Source organism: Convolutriloba macropyga, chromosome 2 (genome assembly GCF_964194025.1).
Source record: "Convolutriloba macropyga chromosome 2, txConMacr16.3, whole genome shotgun sequence".
NCBI lineage: Eukaryota > Metazoa > Xenacoelomorpha > Acoela > Convolutidae > Convolutriloba > Convolutriloba macropyga.
The window spans coordinates 74,084,114-74,110,499 of record NC_134469.1 but is presented as its reverse complement, the minus strand read 5'-3'; the positions used below and the strand labels follow the sequence as shown (position 1 = coordinate 74,110,499).

The following is a 26,386-nucleotide window of genomic DNA, read 5'->3' as shown; positions in this document are numbered from 1 at the left end:
CTACCTGAAAAAGAAAACCAAGTATGAAAAGTTTATTAATTCCATGTTCTACACTGAATGGGCTGTTGAATGATAGCAAGCACAGCTCTCTACGATCAATACATCAATCAGCCAAAATTGACTCAACTTAAAAAAACTCAATTCAGTATATAGCTCTTCCCCCCACTAAAGAGGTTCGGAGAAAAAAATTCAGTTACCAGTATTGAATACTGCCAATATGCGTCTAAAATGCAGATTTAAATTATCTTAAAATAAAGTAATGATATAGTTTTGTCAAAAAACAAACCCAGAAGAAACTAACTGGTGACTAAATGGTTTCTGCTATTGAATTTTTTGAGCTCACAATACAACTAACCAAAAGTAATCTAAAGTCTACAAGAGGAAAATAGCACAAATTTCTTCTCCCGACGACACTCCTTACAACAGATTATCGCTGCAAAGTCTTTGCTGAAACAGTTAAAAGTTTTTGGTTAAAATAACGTGCCAAATCTTAACAAGAAAATTAGGTTCACGTGGCTCGAACACGGAAGTTAGACCGATTAACAAAACATACGATAAGTGTTTTGTTAATGTTTTTTGGATTTGATTGAGTTTTAAATTTCAAAGCCTCTATGTTGTGAGAAATTTATTCAAAATTTATAGTTGCCGACGAATTGGATAATACTTGGGGCCCAAATAACTCGGGTTCTACTGATCCAATTTTTGTATAACGCCTAAGGTTCTAATTTTTGGTGCAAGTTGCGTTATAAGAGTGGTCACACGAACCACCTACATTCTTCTCAAACATTACAGCATTCTTGGACAAACTTATTAAATGTGACATCAGTAATTCAATATGGTGGATTGGTTTTTTGTTGCTGTGCGTATTAAGCGCTTCTACCAATATACCTATTGCAGAAAACATTTTAAAAGTGATTTATTAAGAAAATAGGCGATCACAGCGATGATGTTTTTGTGAGGCACTCGTTGTTGACTATCTTCAAGCTACACGGAAACGAATTAATTAAATTTGTTCAAGAATCAATCAATGATTCACACAAGCAATTTTTGCAACAATTTGCTTCAATTAAAATCGAACGACCAGAAGACTGGAAGTGGGATTCTTAACTTGCTAAAGGAAGCTTTTTGAAAAAAAAGTTTGAGCGAATTCAATACGTTTTAGAGGTGCTAAAATATATAACGAATAAAAGTTAATGCAGATAATTCCCGCGAATTCAGAAAATGGTATCATAGCTGAAGTGACAAAATTCTGTCATAAATTGAAGAACTCATATCTGATGTCTAACTATGAGCTAATTAGATTCGTTTTTAACTAAAGCCAACAACAATGTTGAACATGTGCTACTCTAGTTTATTGATTGATGTCCCATTTGAAAAGTTCGTTAGCTGCTTTTGAAAGTATTTAACGAACGTATATGAAGTCATCGTTGTCATTTATTTATTGGACAAATTGAAAAAGAAAAGTGCTCCGATCTCGTTCTTTTTCCGCGTTTCTTGCTTATTTACAACTATTCAGCAACGAAGTTAATTCTTTCTTTCTTTCTTTCTTTCTTTCTTTCTTTCTTTCTTTCTTTCTTTCTTTCTTTCTTTCTTTCTTTCTTTGTTTCCTTCTTGCTTTCCTTCAAGCGCTGTTTGCTAACGAAATGGATGATATTTTTGCCCCTTCGCCAGCACTCCGTAATACCAGGATGAATCTCATGCGAACAATTTTCGAAGATCAGTCTAGAACCATCAACGAGAGGAACTTGAAATCAAAACGAGATAATTGTTCGAATTTTTTTGTTGCTCATACTCAAATAGCACCATTTGATAAATAAAAATGTAGGTGTCATCCGGAATTTTTCGTAATACTAAATTTTCATCTGACTTGTAGGCCTAAGGTAACCGCGTGGGATTGCTTGACTGTGTAACCCCTATAGAAGTCACGGACCGGTACCAAGACTGCAAAAAGGAGGTTGATCGTGAGCTTCCATTGTGAGATTGTATCCGGTAAAACACTTCAGAACAAAGATCCGGTCAAAAAAAGAAATAATTTAAGAATACCTTAAATTATTTCTTTACAATTCTGAGCAAGAATACCTTAAAATGCTTGCTCCATAAAGGACAGAGGAGCAAACATTTTAAAGGAGAGAGGAGATTTCTGAAGTTGATGAATCAAAAATTACAAATCTCCTTTAAAACTGATTGTAATCAACAAACTGGTTCAGTCTACGATGATTACATCCGCATACTTTAGTTCACCTTACGCCTCCTTGATTGACACCCACATGAAAAGGGAAGTTGAAAACCTCTATAAAAGCAGCTGCAAAATTCTAAACAGTTGCATATAATATGATGCGACTACGAGCATAGCAGGTGTTGGGATCCCTTTCTACATCGAGAAGCTCAAACCCATTTGAGTTTGCCTGTCTCAAAAAACAACGCCACTATATGATTAAGTCACGAGTCATCAAGAATATAGCTGATGAAAACCTGCTCCGACACAAGAGTCTACACATCATGGAAAATGTGAAAACGTGAAAAACCGGTCGAGCTGGGATACTTGAATGCGGCTTTTGTATTTACTGAATGCGGCCTATATAGAATTTTTTGCACATCGAACTAGGGTTCATGATGTCATCCTTGTAAAAAAGAACACTCGCTGAAGAACATGCCTATCAGAAGCTGAGAGATCATATTAGCTCTCATTAAAGTGTGAGATGTGAGAATTTCCAGAGAAAATTCTAAAAAAAATTGCAGAAAAATTGATTATATAATGCAGGTAAAATTACCTAAAATTTGCAATTAAATGCAACTTACCTAGAAACTACCTGCAAGCAATCTAAACTACCTCTAATTCTAGGTAAATTTGCCTGCAATGTACCAAGAAATAGCAGTGTTACCCTCCTAGAATTTTACCTACAAAATTTTTTTTCTAGTTAGTTCTACCTGCAAATTGCATGTAAAAATCGCACGTAGAATTACCTAGAAATTTCATTTTGCAGGTATTTTTTTCGGTAAAAATATCTGCAAAATCTAGGTAGATTGTAGTTAAGTTTACCTAGAAACTTACCTTTTAAAAATTTTCTTGGTATTTTTACCTGCAAATTACACTAAAGCTATGCAGGTAGAAACTACTAGACATTTTTTTGCAGTTCAAGTTCTAGGAGGGTAACACTGAAATTTCTAGGTACAATGAAGTCAAATTTACCTAGAATTTCTATTAGTTTATTTTGCCGTGTGGCGTGATAGCCTAGAGGTAAGGTGTGTAATTCACACGCCAATGATTGAGAGTTGAATCCCCGGCCTTCGAGAAGCTGTCTCTGTGAGGGTGAGCTCTTACTTAACCATAGGTTCAGTTTGACCATAGCCTGACCAATGTTTGCTGCAATGATGATACCACGTGAAAGTTTCAGGCTCAAAAAAAAGTGGCCATAGTCACTAAAAAAGAGCGATGCTGCTCATAAAAAGAACAGTCTGAAATGTGGGGGAACAATAAGAAAAGGAGCCGCTGAGAACAGGCTGTTGTAGCCTAATGCTCTTGCGTGCGATTACGCAGGAACGAAAATTATTATTATTAGATTGCTTGCAGGTAGTTTCTAGGTAAGTTGCATTAAAGAACAATTTACTTGCAAGTCCTAGGTAAATTTACCTGCATGTTATAATCAATTTACCTGAAAATTTGTTGTTGAATTATTTGTCGGAACATTTTCTCTAGCCGATTAATAAAAAATCGACAATGAGATTTTCCAGTTTGATCTGTGTGGTATTATAATATTGCTTCGTGATACAACGCAGTGTTTTGCATTTCTTTTTGATCTCTCTGAAACAACGAGCAAATAAGGTAGTTCTGAAGACAACAAAGTTCCTGCATCGAGGAGCACAAATTGTCTGTGGGCAAAAAAGACCAAAAGCAGAGAAAGTTGAGAACCGATGTTAGCCGGTCTTCCAATCAACCAAATGTTCTCCCCTCCCTGATGGTTCGATTTCCCAAATGACTGTCGGCATGGTGGACCAAGTCATTCCCGACTCATGAAATGATGCATTCAGGTTCCCGACTAACAATCAAGCGGAACTTTTAACTCTGGAAGAGATTGGTCTGTGGATAAACTGAGAGCACCATTTGAAGTCATCAAAATTTTACTCCGAGATAGGACCCAGGAAGCCTTAAACTAGAAGAATCGTTTGAATCGTAAAGGTAAATTTGCGAAGAAAATGAGCAGAGAGCGGTCCATTGGAAAGAACTTTGTAGAGTTGGAGGAACTCTCGGAGAACACTTCAAGAAACCAAGAGTACAAAATTCTGCTTGAAACCGCGAGAAAGTGAATCTTGATCAATATGACGAATGGTCCAAACTGCTGACGTTTACAAGAACTTATTTTGGGCTAAACAAGTTGCCATCGTCAAAAAGCAGTCATCAAGAAAGTCATGAGCTTTCAAGCAGGGCGATTAGTGTGACCCTATAGATCACTGTTTATGCACAGTGCATAAGAAGCACATCTATTCTAAACTCTTCAAAGAAGGCGCCGAAACCATAATTCTCTCTCCGTTTAACAATGTGTGGATTTTAAAACGGCTCAATTGCCATTTTTAATTCTGAAAAGCAGAAGTAACCATCAGGTGATCTGGACTCTCCACAAGAGAATACAAGTTTGTAGTGAGGGCGTGGAACCCACAATCATAATAACTTTCACCGAGCGTAAATGGTTTTTGAAAGCGTACACAGGGCAAATTTGCTGAATGCATTGAGAAAACGTCAAGTTTGTTTTTTCAAAGAAGTTGCAAGAAAGTGGTGCACGAAGAATCTGGAATCTACTCTCTTTTGACAAAACTTTGATAGGCAAAAAAATATTCAATATGCACAAATTGTCTGTGGGCAAAAAAGATCAAAAGCAGAAAAAGTTGAGAACCGATGTTAGCGGGTCTTCCAATCAACCAAATCTTCTCCCTTCCCTGATGGTTCAATTTTCCAAATGAATGTCGGTATGGTGGACCAAGTCATTCCCGACTCAGGAAATGATGCTTGCAGGTTCCCAATTAACAATCAAGCGGAACTTTTAACTCTGGAAGAGATTGGTCTGTGGATAAACTGAGAGCACCATTTGAAGTCATCAAAATTTTAATCCGAGATAGGACCCAGGAACCCTTAAATTTGAAGAATCGTTTGAATCGTAAAGGTAAATTTGCGAAGAAACTGATCAGAGAGCGGTCCATTGGAAAGAACTTTGTAGAGTTGGAGCAAATCTTGGAGAACACTTCCAGAAACCAAGCGTACACAATTCTGCTTGAAACCGCGAGAAAGTGAATCTTGATCAATATGACGAATGGTCCAAAGTGCTGACGTTTACAAGAACTTATTTTGGGCTAAACAAGTTGCCATCGTCAAAAAGCAGTCATCAAGAAAGTCATGACCTTTCAAGCAGGGCGATTAGTGTGACCCTATAGATCACTGTTTATAAGAAGCACATCTATTCTAAACTCTTCAAAGAAGGCTCTGAAACCATAATGCTCTCTCTTTTTAACACTGTGCGGATTTTAAAACGGCTCAACTGCCATTTTTAATTCTGAAAAGCAGAAGTAACCATCAGGTGATCTGGACTCTCCACAAGAGAATACAAGTTTGTAGTGAGGGCGTGGAACCCACAATCATAATAACTTTCACCGAGCGTAAATGGTTTTTGAAAGCGTACACAGGGCAAATTTGCTGAATGCATTGAGAAAACGTCAAGTTTGTTTTTTCAAAGAAGTTGCAAGAAAGTGCTGCACGAAGAATCTGGAATCTACTCTCTTTTGACAAAACTAAAAATTTATTCAAAATGCCGAAATTAACTTTGATGAGAAAGATTTAACTGTGTTTGTATATATACGGGTTGAAGTTTTTTTGGTTTCATACAAGGATAATATAGGATTTCATACTGTCCATACTTGATTTCTTAGTACGATCCTTGCATGAAACCAAAGAAAATATATATGATCCTTGTATGATTACCAAGAAATAATATATGATCCTAGTACGAATACCAAGAATCATACATCTATTTTTGAAAATCTTTAACCATTTATGTTTTTTTTTGTTTTTATTCTGTAGGGCATCACCTATATGATACCCCGGCATCTTATTGTGATCCGCCAAAAGACCCTAACGTACAATATCAATTGCAAATTGGGCACAAAACAAAAGAGTAAGTCCAAACAGATAACAAATTTTTTGACATACTTTGAAGCCAGTTTATACATATAACTGCTCATTTATAAAAAAAAATTAAAACAAAATTGCATATCACGTCAAAATCGTTTTCTGAATATGTTTAAACCACAAAGTTATTCTTTTAGCTCACACAAAGTATCAAATGTGGATTGCAAATGCTATATACTAATTTAATAAGCCCTCTGACTACATTACACGGGAATTTGTGGCACCAGTCAATGTATTACGTGTCATATATGACCTTGTATTATATCCAAGAAATTTTTTCAACTCCAATGGAAAATCAAAATTAAACCGTTTTAAGTCTTTCAGTTTTTTGTATGATCCCTGTATGATTTCTAGGAAATCATATATGGTCCTGGTATGACTAGCAAGAATTCATACAAATCGTATATGACCTAGTATGATTACTAAGAATCATATATAACCTAGTACGAAATCAAAGAAAGTTGTATGATCGTTGACCCGGGTAATCTTACAATCTATGAGGAAAAAACTTGAAAACGCGCAAGTCATGCATGATGATTTTAACCAGGAGTTTGGGAGAGAATGACGGGAATTTTTATTCCTTGAACAACCGTGAAAAAAATTTCCACTCTTCACTGTTTCTCTCACTGAACTGCAAGACAATCATCCTATATATTAAACGCATGACGGTTTATAAGGCACCAGGTTTAACAAAGGCAAAAATGCATGTTTAAGAGGCCTCAAAGATCACGTTCAAGAACTATCGAAGAGCATGTTTAAGAGTTCTCGAGCAGCATGGATAAGAGGGAAGATTGCGAGAGGTCAATCACCGAAAAAATTGCTCTCGTAAAAGGTCAATGTCCGAAAAAGCGCAGATCGGAGGAGTCATTGACCTAAAAGCAAAAAGAGTTAATGACCGATAATCCGGCTGCCAAAAAATTCACGCGCCGCAAAACAACAGGGATGCAAGAAAAGCCGTTCACCGAAAACCTATCAATTTAAAATAGATCCAAAAAGAGGGTATTGCTATTTTTGGCCTTTATTTGATTTCATTTCATTCTGTCGACAATATTTTGGTTGCCAACATATGAAGTTAAACTGCTCTATTTAATTGCTCTCAGATGAAGTTTGTAGGAATTTTATTTGTCCTTTTGGCGTATTTTTGTGCCATTTTTTGCTTGATCAAATTTTCGTCTGACCCATTTCACTTTTCGTCCAAAAAGACAGGATAAACAGGTAGCGCCCAGCGGGAAATGAGTTTCATTAGAGGCCCCTAGTCATATTTAGTAGTCGTTAGTGTTGTAGTGTAGCTACTGGTAAAGCCGTAGTTTGGGTTTAAAGGGTCATTTTCGGAGTTTTTGAGCTAAAAAGGTAATTTTTTGTTTTGTCCTTTTTCAAATTTTTTGATGGACCAGTCTAAAATTGATGCTGGTTAAAGTTGATAAAGGTCTTTTGCAAGAAATAAGTACTTTTTTTAACCGTTTTATGAGCTACATGTTCTGGTACTCCAAAAAACGCAAATTTATACTAAACTTCACAAATTTTTTCAAGTTTTTTTGAAAATTTCTGTCATTTTTTTGAATTTTTCAGCCCTACGTGTCAAGGAACCTCCTCTAATGTTTCATTATAAGTTACTGCAACAATACTGTTGGCAATGAAATGGTTTTAAATATTTTAATATCACAATTTTTGACAAAACTTGCAACAATTTTTTCCTTTTTTGATTTTTATTTTTATTATTCAAGTTTTTCAATTTTGCGTTTTTTTTCAAGTATTTTGATTTTTTTTTCAGTTTTTAGTTTCTCCTGCCTCAAGAGCCCAGGAGCGTCCTTTAGTGTTTGATAATATCTTACTGCATAGTGTCTGGAAGTAATGGAATGTTTTTAAAGATTTTAATGGCACGAAATTTAACAATTTTTCGACAGAGCTTGCAATTCTTAATTTTTTGATCTTTATTGTCATTATTTAGGATATTTCTTCTAGTTTAAAAAAATAGTAACTGGAATTTTTTTTATTGGCCATGGAATAGTTTTGACTTTTTAATATCACAATATTTAGCAATTTTTGGAAAAACTTGCAATCTGTGAATTTTTGGAAAATGTTTGTCATTTCCATGGGTTTCTCAAGCCTCAAGAGCCACGGAAACTCCTCTAAGATTCGATAATAGCTGACTGCATAGTTTCTAGATGTATTATTTTATCAACTTCTTTGGAAAATTTTTGAATCCCTTGGAGTTACTCCGAGCCCAGAGACCTACTCTAAAGTTTGATAAAAAGCTACTGAATAATTTCAGTAGCTGGTTTGTTGTCAATAATATAATGACTCGAGGTCTGGTGATAGTTTGATAAAAAATTAACTGTTTCAAGTTTTCGGAATTTTTTTTGTTACAAGTTTGTATTTTCATGAGCCACTGAAACTATTTAAAGCTTGAAATATGGATACTGGCTAGTCTCATGAGACAACGAAAAGGTTCTAAAGATATTAATATCATGAATTTTAGCAAGGTTTAGTTAAAATTGACATTTTAAAAAGACTTGTGAATATTTTTGAGATATACTTTTCCGAGTTAAACGATCATTACTACCCAATGAAACTTTTTAAATCTGCTAGATGGGTTTTATGACAGAACTCTAGAGGGAAAAAAGGTTTTGAACTTTTTCCACTTCAAAATTTAGAAATTTTTTGAACTTTTTTTCAGTTTCTATTTGTTTTCGTTGCTAATAAGGCTAGAAAACTAGAGGTTGCGGAGTTGAAGCTCATCACGGAAAAATTTCCTAGCTCTCCCTCTCTCTCTCTGCCAATTGGGGTTTCTTTCCCTCTCTTTCGCGTTCATTTTTTATTTCTCTCACTCTATCTAAACAAAGTTTGTAGTAGTTATATTAATCCTGTTGTCTTTTTATGCGTTTTTTTCTTGACCGACTGTTTGTTAGACCCAATGGACTTTTTGTCCGCAGAATCGGGATACAGCGAGTATTAAGTTCTCTTAGAGCCTATCAGCTTATTAGTCTCGAAATGTGCAAATCACTGAAACTGAATGGGAGACTTTTACTTATGTTTTGAAGGACGCTTCTTAGATTTTGATCCGATCCCCCATACCACCTTCTCATCAGCCACCCCACCACCAAACCCCCTGCATACCGTTCGGCCGTAAGGGCCCGGTGCAGCCAAAGACCGCCCTTCCTCCATTGCGCCCTCCCCCACTGTTTCCCCACCCCACCTCAACCCCCCCCCCCCGCTGCCTTGTACCACCCTGCTCATCTCATACCCCTTCAATTAAGCTAAAGCTAGCCTCTCTAAACCGTGGCTAGCTACTGACGGAGGCAACCGCTTGCCGGTAGTTTAAGAGCATTTCGCTCGACGTTAGTCGGTTATTTTTCAATTTCTGAGAGGTATGTTTTGTTGGCTGAGGGATTTTTACGATTTTTCTCTCACGATCGAGTAATTTATTTGGAAAGTGCTTTCCATCAGAATTCTTCTTGGCAGTGTTCTTGGCTCACTGATATCAATTCTTGATATACTTGTTTGCCTAATTATTGACAGTTTTCTCCTTTACATTTCTAAGCACCATTTTTAATTTCGAGAGTGAGGGAATGGGCATCAAGTTGAATCGTTACAAGTTTATCAGAGGTTCTGATAATGTTTTAGGATGCCTGAAGAGCTTTTCAGCTTACCATCATCGCATGTTGAATTTATCCCCCTACATCTTTTCGATGACGTTTCTCTGCATGTTAGGCGAATGTTTCATTGTCATCAGTACAGAACACAAAACTTTAATATAAATACAAATCTAGCAGTTTTGCCTATTCTTGATATTTGTGACCATAGCACTCATTTTCGTTATTTTTGCCGGATTTTTTCAATTACTTCACAATTGTATGCTGTTATTCAGTTCTCGGTAAAAGCATCAATGAAATTAATATTGGGATGCGCACGTTTGTTTGTCCAAAGTTTTTAGAATTTTTTTCAAAAATGTTTTTTTAGATTGCATGATTGCTGGACAGGGGACTTTTCATTGCTCTCCTAGAGAAACAATCTTTAAATTAATCGCGTGAACACACAAGGCGGCATGATTTAGAGGCATCACTGAGCAGCATATTTTACAGTCCTACCGGAGAGCATGGTTAAGCGGTTGCTTAATTGGAGTTAATGAACGAAAAATCGTGCTTTAAGGTCATTGACCGATTAATGTTTCTCTAATGTCATTGATCGGAAAATGCTACAAAAAGGTCGTTGACCCAAAAATTGTTGCCAAAAGGTCATAGAACTAAAATGTTGCTGAAAGGTCGTGTCATCTACCGAAGAACGCTTTGCGAAAAAGCCTGTTTCCGAAATTTTTTTGTCAAAGAAAAATTCAATATTCGGCGTGTTAATAGACGAAAACAGTAGTGTCGACAAAAACATTGGCCGATTAATTGTTCAAAAACAAGTCTGTGACCAAAAATTTCCTCAGAAAATGGTCTATGCCGTAAAGATTTTGATACTCAAAACGTGATTGATCGAAATTCTTTCGAGACAAAGAGCTTTTATGACAAAAAACATTGTTTTTTGTAATTCATTGTCTAAAAATTATTGACGGAGAAGGTTGTCTTGAAAATTTGCAAAAAAAGTCACCGAAAACGTCAAGGACTGGAAAGTAGATGATGGCAATTTGTTTTTTCAAATTTTCACTGTACAAAAGTTTTCTAATACAAAAGAATACAGCGAACAGAATGTGAAGTGTAAAATACAAAAAAGTGCCGACGCAAAAATCAAATTTAGGTGCCAAAAAATTTTAATTGACAACACGGAGGTCTTAAAATAATTACAAATTTTTACAGCGCTCAGTAGAAGACTTCTTCATATTAAGGGCTGTTGCTTATAAATTATTGCATACAAAACATGATAGGTTTATAATTTTGGGTTTTTAGTAATTGAGGAAAGTTTTGTTGGTGGCATTGGCCAGCCCTTTAACTCATTTCTGTTTTTGTTGACTTCGTAAAAACATTCGCAAAGTCTTGCCAACGATTCCGTTTTTATCAGCGCCTTCATCGTCTTCGGCACATCCATGGTGTTCTCATTAGCACATTCATCGTTTTTATGAGAACCGAAATTCATTGTCTCACCCAGGATCTGTTTTCGCTTCTCTTTTGAACTGTTGTATCTCTCCCTTTCTTCGATTTCTTTTTCTCTCTTTTTTTTGGATGTGCGTTCTTCTTGTTCTGCTCTTCAAGTGTTTTCTCTAATGTGATATTTTTTGTTTGCACTCAAACTTTTGCTTTTGTTTTTTGCGCTTGCTCACTATCTCTCTATTCTTGTACTTTCTCTCTCATGATTTCGGTTTCTTTTTTGGCTGTCCTTTTTTCCTTCATTCTATCGGTTTCGTTTTTTCTTGCGTTCTTTCTCTCGCCCACTTTCCGTTTTCCTCCTTTCTCGCTCTCTCTCTCCCTCTTTCTTTCTTTCTTTCTTTCTTTCTTTCTTTCTTTTTCTTTTCTCGATTGTTTACGAACTTTTCCTTTTCTTTTTATTTGTCTCTTCTTGATTCAATTTCCTGTTTCCTATCGTTTTTCTTACGGTGGATTCCTGACGTTCTTATGCTTTCTGTAGCATTGAGTTTTTTCTGTTTTTTTCCTGTCTCATCAATTGCAATTTTTCTTCCTCTTCTCGTTAATTCCATTTTTTCGCTTATCACTCCCGTTGGCTTTCTCCCAGGCTCCTTTCTTCTGTTCCCCTCTCTGCTTTCAACCTTCTTGTTCTCTGTCTTCTGTTTTTTTTTCGTATTTTGAAATCTGTCAGCTCTTCGACTCATTATATATTTCTGCTGCTATCGATCTATCTCTTTCTCTCCCTCTTCATAACTCATTCTATCTGTATTGGTATTTTAATGCTCTGTGAGAATATCTATTACTCTTAACTCTCATCAAACCTTTCTATGACATATTTGGCTCTCTTCATTTTTTGTTGGTGTGTTTAAAGGAGCTTTGCAAAAAAAATTCATTGAAACGATCGCATGTACACCAGTTATAACGAATAAGTTTTCAATGAGAATATCAATTGTTCAAGTTTCAAGATAAGATGCCTTCAGATAGCGTTTAGGGAACTGCTAGTAACATTTAACGAGTTCTTCTAGCTCAGATTTGTTCACAATCTTATCACAGCTGATTGAGTTCTATCAATGGCAGTTGCTCGCAACTGCTAGGCCACAGAGATAGCGCTAGTAAGCTTCATATGCGCTCTAGTTAGTGCGGGTTTGACTGTATTTAACGGGAGTCTGAAAATAATTGAAGTCATTGCGATAAATGCAAAGCACATCTTTCTGTGCTATTATTTTAAAAAAAATTTTGTGATAAAAATTGTGCAGTTCTGTTTACAGCGCCCTAAATGGCGCTAATTCTGATTAATTGCACGAAAACGAAAATAAAACAAAGCTGGCTGTATAGATATAAACTGTTGAAAAAGTTGGGAATATGGCATCCAGATGATTCAGTTTTTGATTTTGATTAAAGATGCTGGCATCAGCCAGTTGACAGCCAGGAAGAAAACTTTTCTAACTCACACCTTTGGCAGGCTTGATCTCATGATAATAAATGCCTTTGACCCCATAAACTGATTGAGACCACCTAATTTCTGAGATAGACTGGTAATATTGGTGGCGTGTGGTCAGTTGGATGCTGAAAACACCATCTAAAAATAGCTAATCCCAATGTTGATGTTGTTGACGACAATAGTGAATAAACTTTTGAGATCAACCGGGGCCTAGATTTGAACAGGGATAAACACAAAGCAGCACACAGTCATTCAAGAAGTGCAGATGAACAATGAGTTCAGTGAGTTTAATTGCCACAATGTGGGAAGATATTCAAGTTTGATAAGTTCCTCACAGTAACTTTTTTAGAACCTCAGTTGTCTCTGATCAAGAACGGTCGTTCCGTAAACAAAAGGGGTTTGGGTCCCCTTTCAGTTGACCTGCTTCTACCTAGTATGCCTCCTGGTTTGAGTACTTGATAATCTGATTCCCGCTGGCTGCCAGAGCAATCTGAAAAACTTCGGCAGTGACCTCCTGAGTCTGGCAAAGACAAAAATGTATTGTGAAATTCAATTGTATACTTAGAAAAGCACATTTTGGCAAGTGAAAGCGGTTCCTGGCATTTGGAAAATAGCGGAAACCAGTGTCGTTTAGGTGGTGTTAACAGGCAAATACTACCCTGGGCAGTCTGAAAAACGCTTCCTGAACTCATGGATATAATCCTGCGCTCTCATCTTTAAAAGTCGGTTGATTACCCAGATTTAGACATCGACTTATGGAAAGACTTTATCTAGTAGGGAGGGTCTTTATTGACAATAAATACACAGTCCAGAACTTAGGTAAAGTCAAGGTAAATTCTTTTCATGAGTCCAGCTAAGTATTTCCATAGCCAATTACAGTCGAGCACTGTCTTTTAATAGGTCGAGCATGGTCTTTCCATGAGTCGAGGATGGCATTTTGTGAGATCAATAACAGTTACACTTTCTATAGTTCTTTTCGTAGTTGTGTAACACCTACCAGCAACGCCAAACTAGCGTTACAACAGGCAGTCCAACTTCGAAAAACAATCTTAAGAAATAGTGAATGCTTAAGATAAAATAAGCAATATAGCAAATTTGTTTGGCTGAATTCAGCTAGTTAACAAAGCTCTAACAATCGGAATTTCATCATCAATGAGTTTAGTTTGTTATAATTTATCTCATTTAGTTCTAACAGTCCTCTTTTTCAAATATATGTACAAGAGCACAGTTCGTTTTGCTGGAAAATATGAGAAACATTGAAAAAATTGAACGGTAAAACCCGTTGACTACTTTATAAGCAAAGACCGATTTGCAGAGCAAATGTAAATTTTTTGGGTCCAGCATGAACACTTTAGGTCGAGGTAAAGTCGAGCATCATATTTGGGTCGAGCTAAAGTCTAGCATCAAAAACTTTGGTCGAGCCAAAGTCTAGCTGAACGATTAGGTCCAGCAAAATTCTTTTCATGGGCTGTTTCAGTCCAACATGGTCTTCTCATACCATTTTTCGTCGAGCATGGTCTTTTCATAATTCGAGGCCTAAACCTGAGTATGAATGTCCAATTTGGGCAATCTGGACCCGTAGACATTGGAGCTATATAAATGTTAAGCAATGGCTTCGTATCAGTTAAACACACGGTATGTTCTTAAATTTTTCTTCGATCACTCATGCAGATGCTTTGAAATTTTACAGGTTATTTTGAAACCCACTAAATGGAACTGTTGTCTTTTCTCCAAAATTAAATTAATATCATTAGGACGCAGAGGTATACCCCAAATTTTTCGCCTTCGTAAAATTGGCTCGAAAATTAGATACATACAATAAACAAAATTCGGAGACGGCCTTTGTATCTTATTTTTCGCAAAAAGGGGTTCCGCCAATTTTGCGAAATAAAAGAACATTCGGAAAGAAAAGCAGGTTACAATCCTTGGAGCACGTTTCCGCTCATTTTAGGTATCTATTATTTGCGAGCATTTTGAGCATGCAATAAGCACTTTAAAAAAGATTTAATTGAAGCTTTCAAAGCTGTTAAGTGTTTTAAATACATGCAACCACGAAAACTGATTTTTATCCCGAAAAATCCCTTGCACATCAAAGGCTTTGTATATCAATGTGGGACTGACCGATTTAAGTAAGTAGTAATAAATAGTACTAATAAGTAGTAATAGAGTAGAAATAAAGTACTACTAGTAGTAATAAGTTAGGCTTAATTAAATAAGTAGTAATTAAGTTAGGCTTAACTGGGGATTATATGCAAAATCGAGCTAATTGCGTGCAAATAATCGATACATAAATGGAGCAGATGCGTGATACAAACCTTGTGATAAAAAGGTTATAATGTTTGTACTTGTATTTCGCGGCTAGGATTAGGACACTTTTCCAAACACGGGTTGCTAATTTCCCTTCCATTTTGCCGCTTTCTGCTAAAGTTGCTATTTTCCGAAATATAGTTTCATTTTCAATGTATTAACATAGTCAAAACAAACACAAGATACACGCATCGAGCATATCTGCCCGTGACGATTTGGGTATACCTCTTTGTCGTAATGATGATTTTTCGTCAAAAATTCAAAAAATATGGTTTTGGAATTGTTTGACTATTTTATTTTCAAATTTTTACATTCCTACACTTTGCAAAATATTTGACGCATAAGCAGTGATAACCAATTTCAGAGCTGGAAGTTAAAATAAATTATACAGCTAGTCGGCTGAATATGAATATATTGGCCTTTAATGTGCGAGAACAAATGAAGCACTTAAAATTCATTGACAAAGTTTTTAGTTTAAAGTAATTTTGAACTTTTTCCCCGGAAACTGTTAACCTCAGATAATTACACTGACACAATTGTAAAGTTACTTTATAAGTTTCTTATCTGTTAAAATATTGACCTCTTTTAAGGATTTTTTGACAAAGTGCAAAAATTCAGCTTTAACTTTTATTTACTTTCCTTGCTTTGTTAACCTGGGGCAGTCCTGAACACTGATTTGTTTTAACTGTTGAGGCAGATATCAAGCATTAGGAGAAAACACTTAAAATATAGTTTTCGAATTTTTATTTTAAACAATTGCCTTTACCCTCATTGGTTCCTTTTTTTTCTCCGTAATAATTTTTTAATCACTCCTAGTAAAACTTATGGTCCCTAACCACCGAGTTTTGAGGTTTTTGTATTAGACTGATCACTTAAAAGCTAGATGATATTTCTGTGTTCTTTTCATTGACATATTTTTGGTGAAAGATTTCAGTAATACTTTTTAAGCGTTTGCCAAGTTTGGTCAAACCAAAACAGGAATTGAAATGCGGCTCAAATTTTTAAACATTTTTAAAGTAGAGTGAGAAAGAAGAAATTTCTAAGCTAAGAGAGAAAGAGATAGAGAGAGAGAGAGAGAGAGAGAGAGAGAGAGAGAGAGAGAGAGAGAGAGAGTTAGATGAGAGAGAGAGAGAAATAGAGGAGTGAGAAAGAGAAAAAGAAGGAGAAAGAGAGAGAGAGAGAGAGAGAGAGAGAGAGAAAGAGAGCAGGGAGAGACAGAGAAAAGAGAATGAGAGGGAGAGAGAACGTTAGATTTCACATACGGGAAAACGAAGTTTGTATTTTTTTTTCGTTTATTTTTTTTCAATTTATTTAGAAACTCATGCAGAAGCAATTCAAGTTATTTAATGTTGGGTTTCATTTTCCAAACTTCAGTTCGTCGATTTTACGCTTGATTGCGGTGTTTCTTTATTGATACCTTCAAATGATTATAGTTCGAATTTTTTTTATTAATTCTACTTTTTTATTGAACAAATTTGAGATCAAAAAGAAAAATTCTAAGCTGTATATACCGATAACGGAATGCTGATACAGTTTGTGCTCGGAAAAACTTTCCTATTAAGAAATTTTGCCCGAAAAAAACTCCCAAAACTTTCAACTTAAGTGCATTTCTGCTATCAATTGCCATACACTTAGCAGTGAGTTAAACAATAAACAAAGGTAGGTTTACAAAATATGGAAATTGAAAATTTGTTTAGGGTAAACGCAACAGCAAAGCAAACAGTGAAAGAAATAGCAAACTTTACTATTTAGACTTTTGCTCTTTTGACGTCGACAGCACCAGTGGTTGAAAAAACATCGTCAGTTGAATCAGTAGAAACAATTGAATCTCAAAATGACCCTCAAGAATTGAAAAAATATATATTCCAGCTACTTTTAGTTCCTACAAAATGAAATTGTTTAAAAATTTTCAAAACTACAAATTTCTATTATTTTTATTATTTACAGTTGATCAGCTCAGAAACTGCAAAAACCATATTTTGTGGCGCTATTTTGAATGCTGTTTTAATACATTTTTCAATTGGAAGGACAATTTTTGGGACTTTTGGGTTTCGTTGGTTTATTTTTTAGAAAATCTGTATAAAATATTTGGTTGGAAGCTTTGTTGAAATTTTAGTCTATAGGACAATATATTTGTATTTCAAGTGAACTCTTTCTCAGGTGCACAAAGTCATTTGCAATGTACTATTTCTTTAGAGAATCTGTAATTTTTAGTGAGAGCAAAATAGCTGCAAATAAAATTTCTATGAACTCAAATCGCATAGCGCATCTGTCGCAACGTTAACTTCAGATCATTTTTTTCATGATTCACACGATTTACGGATTGCATCTCTTTTAAATTATTGAATCCATATCATTCTATAAGGAATCTCAATATTGTTTTATATGCGAATATCCAATAGCGATCAATCTCCTTTAAAAATGGTATTTATGAGATTCATTCTTAACTAGATCGTAGCCTTAACGAGATAAAAAGCAGTCTTAATTAGATAGTAAGCATCCGGAGGTCGGTGACAGAGCAAATTGGCGCCGAACTAGTCTGAAAACCTTCTGTTTTTTAATATGGCCGGTACTCTGATCATGTCTCTATTTATACCGGCCAGTCTGATTTTTGAGTAAAATTTATGTCATAAAAAATATTATGTTCAGCTTAAGTCTGACAACAGGGCCTGCTTTATATGCGATTCAACTTTCCGCGTAGTGAATTGTCAAATTTACTTTGCGTAGCAAGCCGTAACCACTGCGCTAAGTAGGTTTTGTGTTAATTGCCTACAAATCAGCTCAGTAAAAGTAGTGTGTTTGCGACTACTAATAACCATTTATAAGCTGCAAAAATATGACTTTATTCTGCTCAGACTAAGTTTTGGTGTATGAGTAATTTTCAGACTGTACAGGATAAGTGCTAGCTTGGGCGAACTCTATGACCTCAATACTATCATAATGAAGAAATACTACATTTTAAGAAATTTAAAATATACTGAGAATACAATGTTTCAGAACTGAATTGGGTTTTTTCTTGAAATTTGCTGTTTCAGCCCTGAAAATCTCTAAAACTCATGTCCGGGCACCGATTGCTATTTTAAAAAGTTGTTATATCTTGTTCTTCATTTTTTTCAATTTGATTTTTTTAGGCATAACTCTAAAAAAATGTAATATTCTTTTGAGGCATTTGAAGGCATTGAGCCAATGTTTTCCACAACAAATGGTTTCAAACTAAAATTTAGAGTCTGTTTTTATCTTAAATTAGCAGTATTTAAAGATGAACTAGATATTAAAATTTTTAAAAGATTAAAGCGTCACTAGACTTTCTAGCGGAACAATCTTGACAACGTCCAACTTTTTTGTTGAATCTTTTGGTCCTTTTCCATTCCACGTGATCTTTTTAATGGCATCAAAATAGCATTAAAACTTGGTTGCTTCGGAAATTTCTGCCCGGTAAATCAGGCCTCAGACTTTTATCTATCAATGAATTGTAACCATGAACAATAAAACATAAGTGAATTTTTTTGTAAACATGAATACTTACCGTTTCAAAAATTTTTCAAAGTTTTATTCAATTGATTTCAGATTTTCTCTTTTTTCCCATTTTTCCCTAATAAAGTCTTGTTATCTTTTTCAGGATCAAATCAATTTTTCTTAGATTATAAAAAATTGGTTGCAGCTGTTGCGTTTTTCCTATTACTTAGCTCATACTTGAAATCAGATTGCAAAAGGAGACAATAATTTCGTGATCTGTTTAATTAAACTCTGATCAAGTTTGATGTATTTTTTCAGGGAAAAAATTCATTTGTTTTATTTGGTAAATTATTAGCTCAGATCATCTTCATTTCTCTGTGATGGATATATTTCAGTTTTTTAAAAATTAACGTAACAGCATTTGCATAATTTTTGAAGTTGGTTTTTGAGTAGTCTATGCGCTGAAAAATGAAAATGCTAAAATGACGAACAGAAAGAGAAAAGGCGAAAAATACCCTAAAATTAGCTGCTCATAACTTTTTTCAGCGTTTGTAAAGTATTTACGCTGTTATTAAGTTCATTGTTTGAGTTCATTGTTTGTTCATTTCCTCGTCTCTAGTTGGTACCCTTTGGACAATTTTTTGGCATAACAAAGCAAATTATTTTAATCAAATTGGCAACTCGCCGACTATTTTTTATTACTTTTGAACTCGATTCTTTATGTCGGAAAAAAACTTTGTGACCTATATGGGCTGTTATTAAGATGCTTTTTCCACTAAAAGTTATCTTCTCAATTCTTCAATCTAGTCTTGTTGTTACAAGAGAGTGATGTTTCGGAGAAATCAGTACAATTTGGTTGTAATTTAGTATTTTTTTTTCATTAGCGTCTTTCTCCTGATCAGTTTTCTTGCAGCTTTGATAGAAATCCTTGTCTTTTTTGGTATCATTTCTAATTAAACGTGGTCACCATTTTCCCCCTTAGTAGTCATCCTTTTCAAAACCTTAATAGTCAGTTTTTGATGAACAGCAAACGTCGAAGAGCCCAGGTTTTTAAGATACCGAATCTCAAAATGAGTCTCTATAATGTGCTTCCTTCCTAATACCATTTTAATTAATCTCAAGTCCGCACTTTACTTGCCACAAAGATGGATAAAGAAAGAGAGAGAGAGAGAGAGAGAGAGAGAGAGAGAGAGAGAGAGAGAGAGAGGGCCACATTAAGTAATTGATATTCTGAAAGCAAAACTATACGCGCTCTGAGAAAAATTGCCAGCGAATATATTTGCCTCACATGTTATTTCCGATTGTGCTTTTTTTCACAAAAAAACTTCGAAAAATTATTGAAAAACGTTCAAATTTTCAAGCTGAAATAATATTAAATGATTTTGACAATAGCATCCGTTGAAATATCAAGAAAAATGAAGTTCTTGAAAAAATTTTTACAATGATTTAAACGGTCGGTGATAAAGCAGATGAGCGCAGTACTAGTCTAAAGAATTTCTGTTTTTAAGTATGGCCAGTGCTCTGCTAATGTCACAATTTACATCGGTCAGTCTGATTTTTGAGTAAAGTTCACGTCAAGAAAAAGGATATGTTCAATTTAACCCCCGCCAACAATGCTTTATATGCGATTCAAATTTTTGCGTGGACGCTTGTCACATTTAAATTGCGCATGAAGCCGTAACCACTGCGCTAAATTCGCTTTGTGTTAATTGCGTACAAACCAGCTTAAATATAAATAGCGTTTATACTACTATAGTAATTACCAGTTATGAGCTGTTAAAGTTTGACCTTATTCTGCTCTGACTTAATTTTGGTGTATGGGAAATTTTCAGACTATACAGGATAAGTGCTAGCCTGGGTGAACTCTATGACCTCAATACTATCATTATGAAGAAATACTACAATTTAAGAAACATAAAATATACTGAAGTTACAATGTTTCAGAACTGAATTGAGTTTTTTTCTTGAAATTTGCGGTTTCAGCCCTGAAAATCTCTGAAACTCAAGTCCGGGCAGCGATTGCTATTTTAAGAAGTTGGTATGATCTTGTTCTTCATTTTTTTCAATTTGATTATTTTAGGCATAACATTAAAAAAATGTGATATTCTTTTGAGGCATTTGAAGGCATTGAGCCAATGTTTACCCCAACAAATTGTTTTAAAATAGAATTTAGTGTCTGTTTTTATTTCAAAATAGCCGTATTTAAAGATTAACTCGACATTAAATCTTTTCAAAAATTAAAGCGTCACTACACTTTTTAGTGGAACCAATTTTGCAAATTTGAACTTTGATGTATCTTTTGGGCCCTTTCCATCCAGCGTGATCATTTTGATGGAAGCCTTAAAATTTGGTTGCTCCTAAAAGTACAGCTCCGCAGTTCAGGCAAGGCAGAGAAAGAAAGAAAGAAGAGAGAGAGAGAGAGAGAGAGAGAGAGAGAGAGAGAGAGAGAGAGGCAGAGAGTTACAATGCTTTAGAACTGAATTGAGTTTTTTTCTTGAAATTTGCTGTTTCAGCCCTCAAAATCTCTGAAACTCAAGTCTGGGCAGCGATTGCTGTTTTAAAAAGCTGGTTTGATCTTGTTCTTCATTTTTTTCAATTTGATTATTTAAGGCATAACTCTAAAAAAGTGTGATATTCTTTTGAGGCATTTGAAGGCATTGAGCCAATGTTTTCCACAACAAATTGTTTTAAACTAAAATTTAGTGTCTGTTTTTATTTCAAAATAGCAGTATTTAAAGATTAACTTGACATTAAAGTTTTTTAAAAAAATTAAAGCGTCACTACACTTTCTAGAGGAACCAATTTTGCAAATTTGAACTTTGATGTATCTTTTGGGCCCTTTCCATCTAGCGTGATCATTTTGATGGAAGCCTTAAAATTTGGTTGCTCCTAAAAGTACAGCTCCGCAGTTCAGGCCAGGCAGAGAAAGAGAGATAGAGATAGATAGAGAGAGAGAGAAAGAGAGAGGCAGAGAGAGAGAGAGAGAGAGAGAGAGAGAGAGAGAAAGAAGGGAAAGAGAGAGAGAGAGAGAGAGAGAGAGAGAGAGAGAGAGCAATATTAAATAATTTAGAATTTGAATGCAAAACTAAACGTGCTGTGATAAAAATTGCCAGTGAATATATTTTCCTCCACAGGTTTTTTCCTGATTTGCTTAATTTTTTTTTACAAATGTGAACTTCAAAAAAAAATTCTTTAAAAAGGTTTAAAAATTCAAGCTGAAAAAAAAATAAAAATCTTTAAAAAATAAAAGCATCCATTGAAAAATCAAGAAGATCTTTAAAATTGTTTAAACGGTTGATAGTGTTTGCAATTGTTGATTATAGTGGATGCAAGGTTGATGACATTAGATAGAAACTAAAAAAACAACAAAATTTCAACAACAATAAAAAAACTGAGAACTGCCAAGATGCAAATACTTAAATTCAAATTGAACTCACCTCCTTAGAAGGTGAAAAATTATAACGGAAACCTAAATGAAAATGATGTCAGAGCATGCTTATCAAAAAGCCTCCTGTTAGATTATTTTGATTCCTTCTCGGAACATAGAATTCAATTCTTCAATATTTTCTTGTGTTTATTTCGGTTAAGGTCTTAAAGGAGAACATATTGGGTAGAGAATAATGGAAAACATCTATGTCGTTTTGTTTTAGTGGCATACCGACGAATAAAACGTGTTGCATGTTAAGTGATTTATGCGGAAAAATGTCAATAAAAATAAACAAATGCATACGCGTGGAAAAATAAACCAATGAACAATCTGTAATTTGACACGTTAGTATCAAAACATGCTGTGCCTCTTCAAAACAAAAGTTGTTTTCGTTAGCGTCCTTTAATAAAAATAGGCTTCACTCCGTTACAATTGAGAAATTCTTGTTAGAAAACTGGGAAAACTGTCAAGTAGGTTTTATGGCAGTTGTAATTCACTCTGTTTAGTTTATTCACGTTTAATGGATTGGGAAAATATTTGGATCTTATTTCAATAGAACGGTTATCCTTTTTTTCACCCCAATTTAATTAAGCGCCCATATTTCAATATTATTATACCAACAAGTATTTTATTATGCCTCAAATTTATAAAATACTAATTGATAAAAATTGACTAAAAATGGAAATAGTGAATAACTCATTTTAAATAATGTTTTCAAAAAATGTTTAAATTTTCTGTTAACTGTTAGGGTAAGTTCTAATTCCATAAGTTCACAATGGCAATATTTTTAGCGTACCGTAGCCTGAATTGGTTGAGTTGAACAAGTATAATCCGTACCCCAATGAGATGAAATTAAAGAGCAGGAATTAGGTCAACCATTCATTTCAATACAATATTTCATATTTTGCGTCAGTTCAAACACAAACACGCTTTTAACTTGCCTACCTGTCAATAGTTCTTGCGCTACATAATCGAGTGTTTGTTTTGTTGCAAAAGAGGGGGTGCATTATTTCCCCTCAGGACATTTTGTTTACCTTTCAGGTAAAGTGGGAGTTTATTCGGGGGAAAGCTATTGTTGTCCCCCCAACTATATGGACTGTTCTTATTCACAAATATTGGTTATGTTTCCTTAATTAGATTTTAAGGTATAAAGCGCTTCAAAAATTTGATTGGTTCACTTTTAAGTTATATTTCAATGGAAGTGAACCTTTTTGTATTGAAAAGACAAAACTATTAAAAGCTATTTACTCTAATATTACAACTGCCACTATTCAGCACAAAATATCATTTGGTATTTGATTAAATTTGTAGAGAAAAATTACCATGCATTCATTCAGTTTTTAAACAACCAATAGCATTTGAGCTAAGAACGTTTTTTCTAACCAAATAAATAATATACGCAGTGAGGGGGACAGCACAGTTCAAAAATTTTTGCTTTCCCCAAAATTAATTGATACCCATCATTTTCTCCTTTTACCCTAAATTAGTTTTGCCCAAAGCCCAGATGGGACCCAAGTAATTTACATTTTTATTGCCCTTTTCCACTATTTTTACCTGGGCTGACATTTCGAAACACCACGAGAGAAGTCGAGTAAAGTGAGAAGCATTAGAAGCATTACTCTGGTGCAATTACTTTAAATTGTTTTCAAAACAACCCAGCTTTATCTACAAATTCAATCTAGTATTGCAAGAGCATTGTTTATTTAAAACTAATATAACAGGTATTTATTATTGTTAACAAAAATGATGACGTTTTTTAATATCGGTTAAAAGGAACTATTAAACTAGATTTCAGGTTGAACAGTTCTTTTTTATCTAATAACTTTTTCAATCAGTTTTAAGAGAAGTTATAACTAGAAATGTAAACAAAAGCATTTTCAATTTGAAATCCCACTCCGCTTTTTTCTCTATTTTCCGTTGTTTCCAAACAATTGTTTGTAATTTTGAGAATTGTGCGGTGGTTGTTTCCTTGGAAATTGAACAATATTTACTTTGTGTATGTGCGCAACTTCTGAGAAAGTATCGATTAGACTGTCCGGTAGCATTGCACGTAGTTAGTAGTCGGGTGTCTAATTGTGGCGAGCCCCGAAGCCACTTGGGTAAATTGGGTGGGTGGATGGACAAACAAAAGTCCGCTAGAATGTGTCTCAAATGACGCGGAAACTATTCACATACCAGGTAAACCATCCTACAAACTATATACACTGGCCTATAATGGCGCTGAAAAGACCACGATTTGTTTAAGGCCAAGGATATAAGTACTCATACACGCACAAGCACACCTCCCCCCCCCCGCCCCCGCCCCCGGTATGTTGCTATCTTTTTATATATTGCTATAAGTTGCAGCAGGAACTAAATGGTTTTCTCGTTTTTCATGGATATTTTGTTTGTAGTGTGCAAGATATAACAGGAATTTTGGTTTTGAAATGAAACCAAGTGGATTCTTGCTTTGTTTTTCTTCCATCGTTACTATATCATGAATAATGCAAGTTTGAATAACACAGTATCAATTGAGTTTGTCTGGCGTGTGTATGAAAAATTAACTGACATTTTCAAAAAGGAGAGTTTATCTCTCCAAGTTCGTGCTAGAAATCGCCTTACAAAACTCCCAGAATGACACTTGGAATTTTTATCCGCCCAATTTTAAATCCTGTCCAATACAGTTTAGCCAATATATTGCATTGTTGGCCGCCGGATTTCTGCTGAGCTGCTGCGGCATCAACCAGTTTTTGCTGCAAATGGGGGGGGGGGGTTGCGGCGTCTCCCGATCGCAAAATCAATTACACCTAGACTATACCTTAGCTACCGAGTGAGGGGGAGGGGTGTAGCGTAGGAGGAGATGGGGGTTCTGGTTGGTTATGAGAGATAACAAAATCGATTGTAGTAATTTAGCGGTGAACGTGAATGAAAGAAAGGAACAATAAACTCGCTCAATGGAGACAGTAAAAATAGGGGGTGGCTGTCCGCTCCTCGTGGAAAGTATAGTATGGTGAGAGATTATTGTGGTGTTTGCCATAGTGCCAGTAAAAAATTGGAAAAGTGTTCTTTTTAAATCCCTTTATTGGCGCGCCATTTTCCACTAATTAGTCTGAATGGACGACTACAAAAAAAAGCTGTCACACCTTTTACTCTATTATTACCTCTCCATACAACTACCTTTACCTATCTTTACGTTATCTTGTTTTGCTCACTAATCAACAATAGTTACACGCAAAGACACTAGACACACCTCGGAAGCAAGCCTTCTTCATTTCCCCTTCTTAAACATAACTGAATAAATTACATCAACAGTTTATAACTTCAAAAACGTGCTGCGGCATTTCTTCACATGTTCTTGCATAATCACTACAGTTTAAATCAATACCATTCTTAGTCGCAATTATCGAAATTGATGCTTTTACTTCTTATTTGTTTTTTTTCGCTTCACTTCGAGCCATTCGATTCCTTAGTTAGCAAAATTAGTTTTAGTTTTAACTAAAGAATTTTTCAAAAATTAAACGCATCACACTTATTGCTTCGTTTCACATTTTTTTTGTTAACTTTTGCATAGATTTCAAAAGCACGAACAAAAACTTGTTACGCTTTATTAGTGACTTTATAATATTTCCCTCTCTCTCAAAGTTAATTTCGTACGCTCAAAGCTCACAACTAAATTTTGCCCATTTAACAAATTAAAATTAGCGCATCAATTTTTGACGATGTGGTACCGATTTGAAAAAAAGTAGCATACATGCTATTTGTAATTTGACATATTCCTCATGACCTTTTTGAACTTAACGTGAACAGAGTTGAAACCTATATTTGACAATTACCGGAAGCGTGTATATCAAATTGCCCCAGTTAGTTATGGAGTTATTACGCGGGGCTATTTTGGTAGTGGTGGCTGTGTTCGTCTTTTGTGTGTCTGGGGTCGTGGAGGGACGGGACCCTACAATGAGTGCGTACGGGAGACCGGACGGAACTGGCTTTGAGGGTCTTCTCACCTTCCGATCCCAAAATTACAGGTAATCAAATGACCTAAGCTTAATTCCATGTTTTATTATTGAGCAGTGAACTCGTCTACAGCTGTGAACATTGAAAGCTCGGTGAGATATGCTCAAAAAATATAAAGACCATTTAAGTACTAGAATTGAACTGAAATATGTGACATAGACTAGAGATGATATCCTGCACATCAGTTTAGAATGCCTGCTGAAATATTGCAAGAATTCAGTAGAATAGCGTATCATCTTACCAAAATTCTTTCACAATTTTGCAAGGCACCGTTAGCTAGCTGCCTGCAGAATAACAGTTTTAAATAAAGGTAGCGTAATAATTCAATGAAAAATTTGTAGAAAAAGATGTTTTTAGGTTTTTCCATTGCAATTCGTTTTTAATTAACAGTAAATTATATTCCCTAGATACTGCGCAGACTTATTGAACATAAGGATGTGTATAAGAAAGCGCTCAATTTGAAATTGTGTCGAGCTCCTATATATATATATATATATATATATATATATATATATATAAATATATAC

At 35.0% G+C, this 26,386-nt stretch overlaps 2 protein-coding genes across 10 annotated transcripts in view; both read left to right on the top strand.

The window, feature by feature from the left end:
* The first annotated feature begins 803 nt into the window (after positions 1–803).
* Positions 804–26,386, top strand: part of LOC142334693 (pyridoxal-dependent decarboxylase domain-containing protein 1-like) — a 454,496-nt gene continuing 428,913 nt past the window's right edge. Inside the window, exon 1 of one of the 2 annotated variants that reach the window (XM_075382928.1) lies at positions 804–816. The gene's annotated coding sequence lies outside the window, so the exon portion shown is untranslated. The remainder of the gene's footprint in view (positions 817–26,386) is intronic. The other variant, XM_075382927.1, reaches the window with a different exon arrangement.
* LOC142335452 (glycine receptor subunit alpha-2-like) overlaps positions 23,136–26,386 on the top strand; it is a 114,566-nt gene continuing 111,315 nt past the window's right edge. The window contains exons 1-2 of one of the 8 annotated variants that reach the window (XM_075383956.1): positions 23,136–23,381; positions 24,954–25,870. In XM_075383956.1, the coding sequence (XP_075240071.1) occupies positions 25,713–25,870 (158 nt within the window). In that variant the 5' untranslated portion in view covers positions 23,136–23,381; positions 24,954–25,712. The other 7 variants (XM_075383953.1, XM_075383957.1, XM_075383954.1 and 4 more) reach the window with 7 other exon arrangements.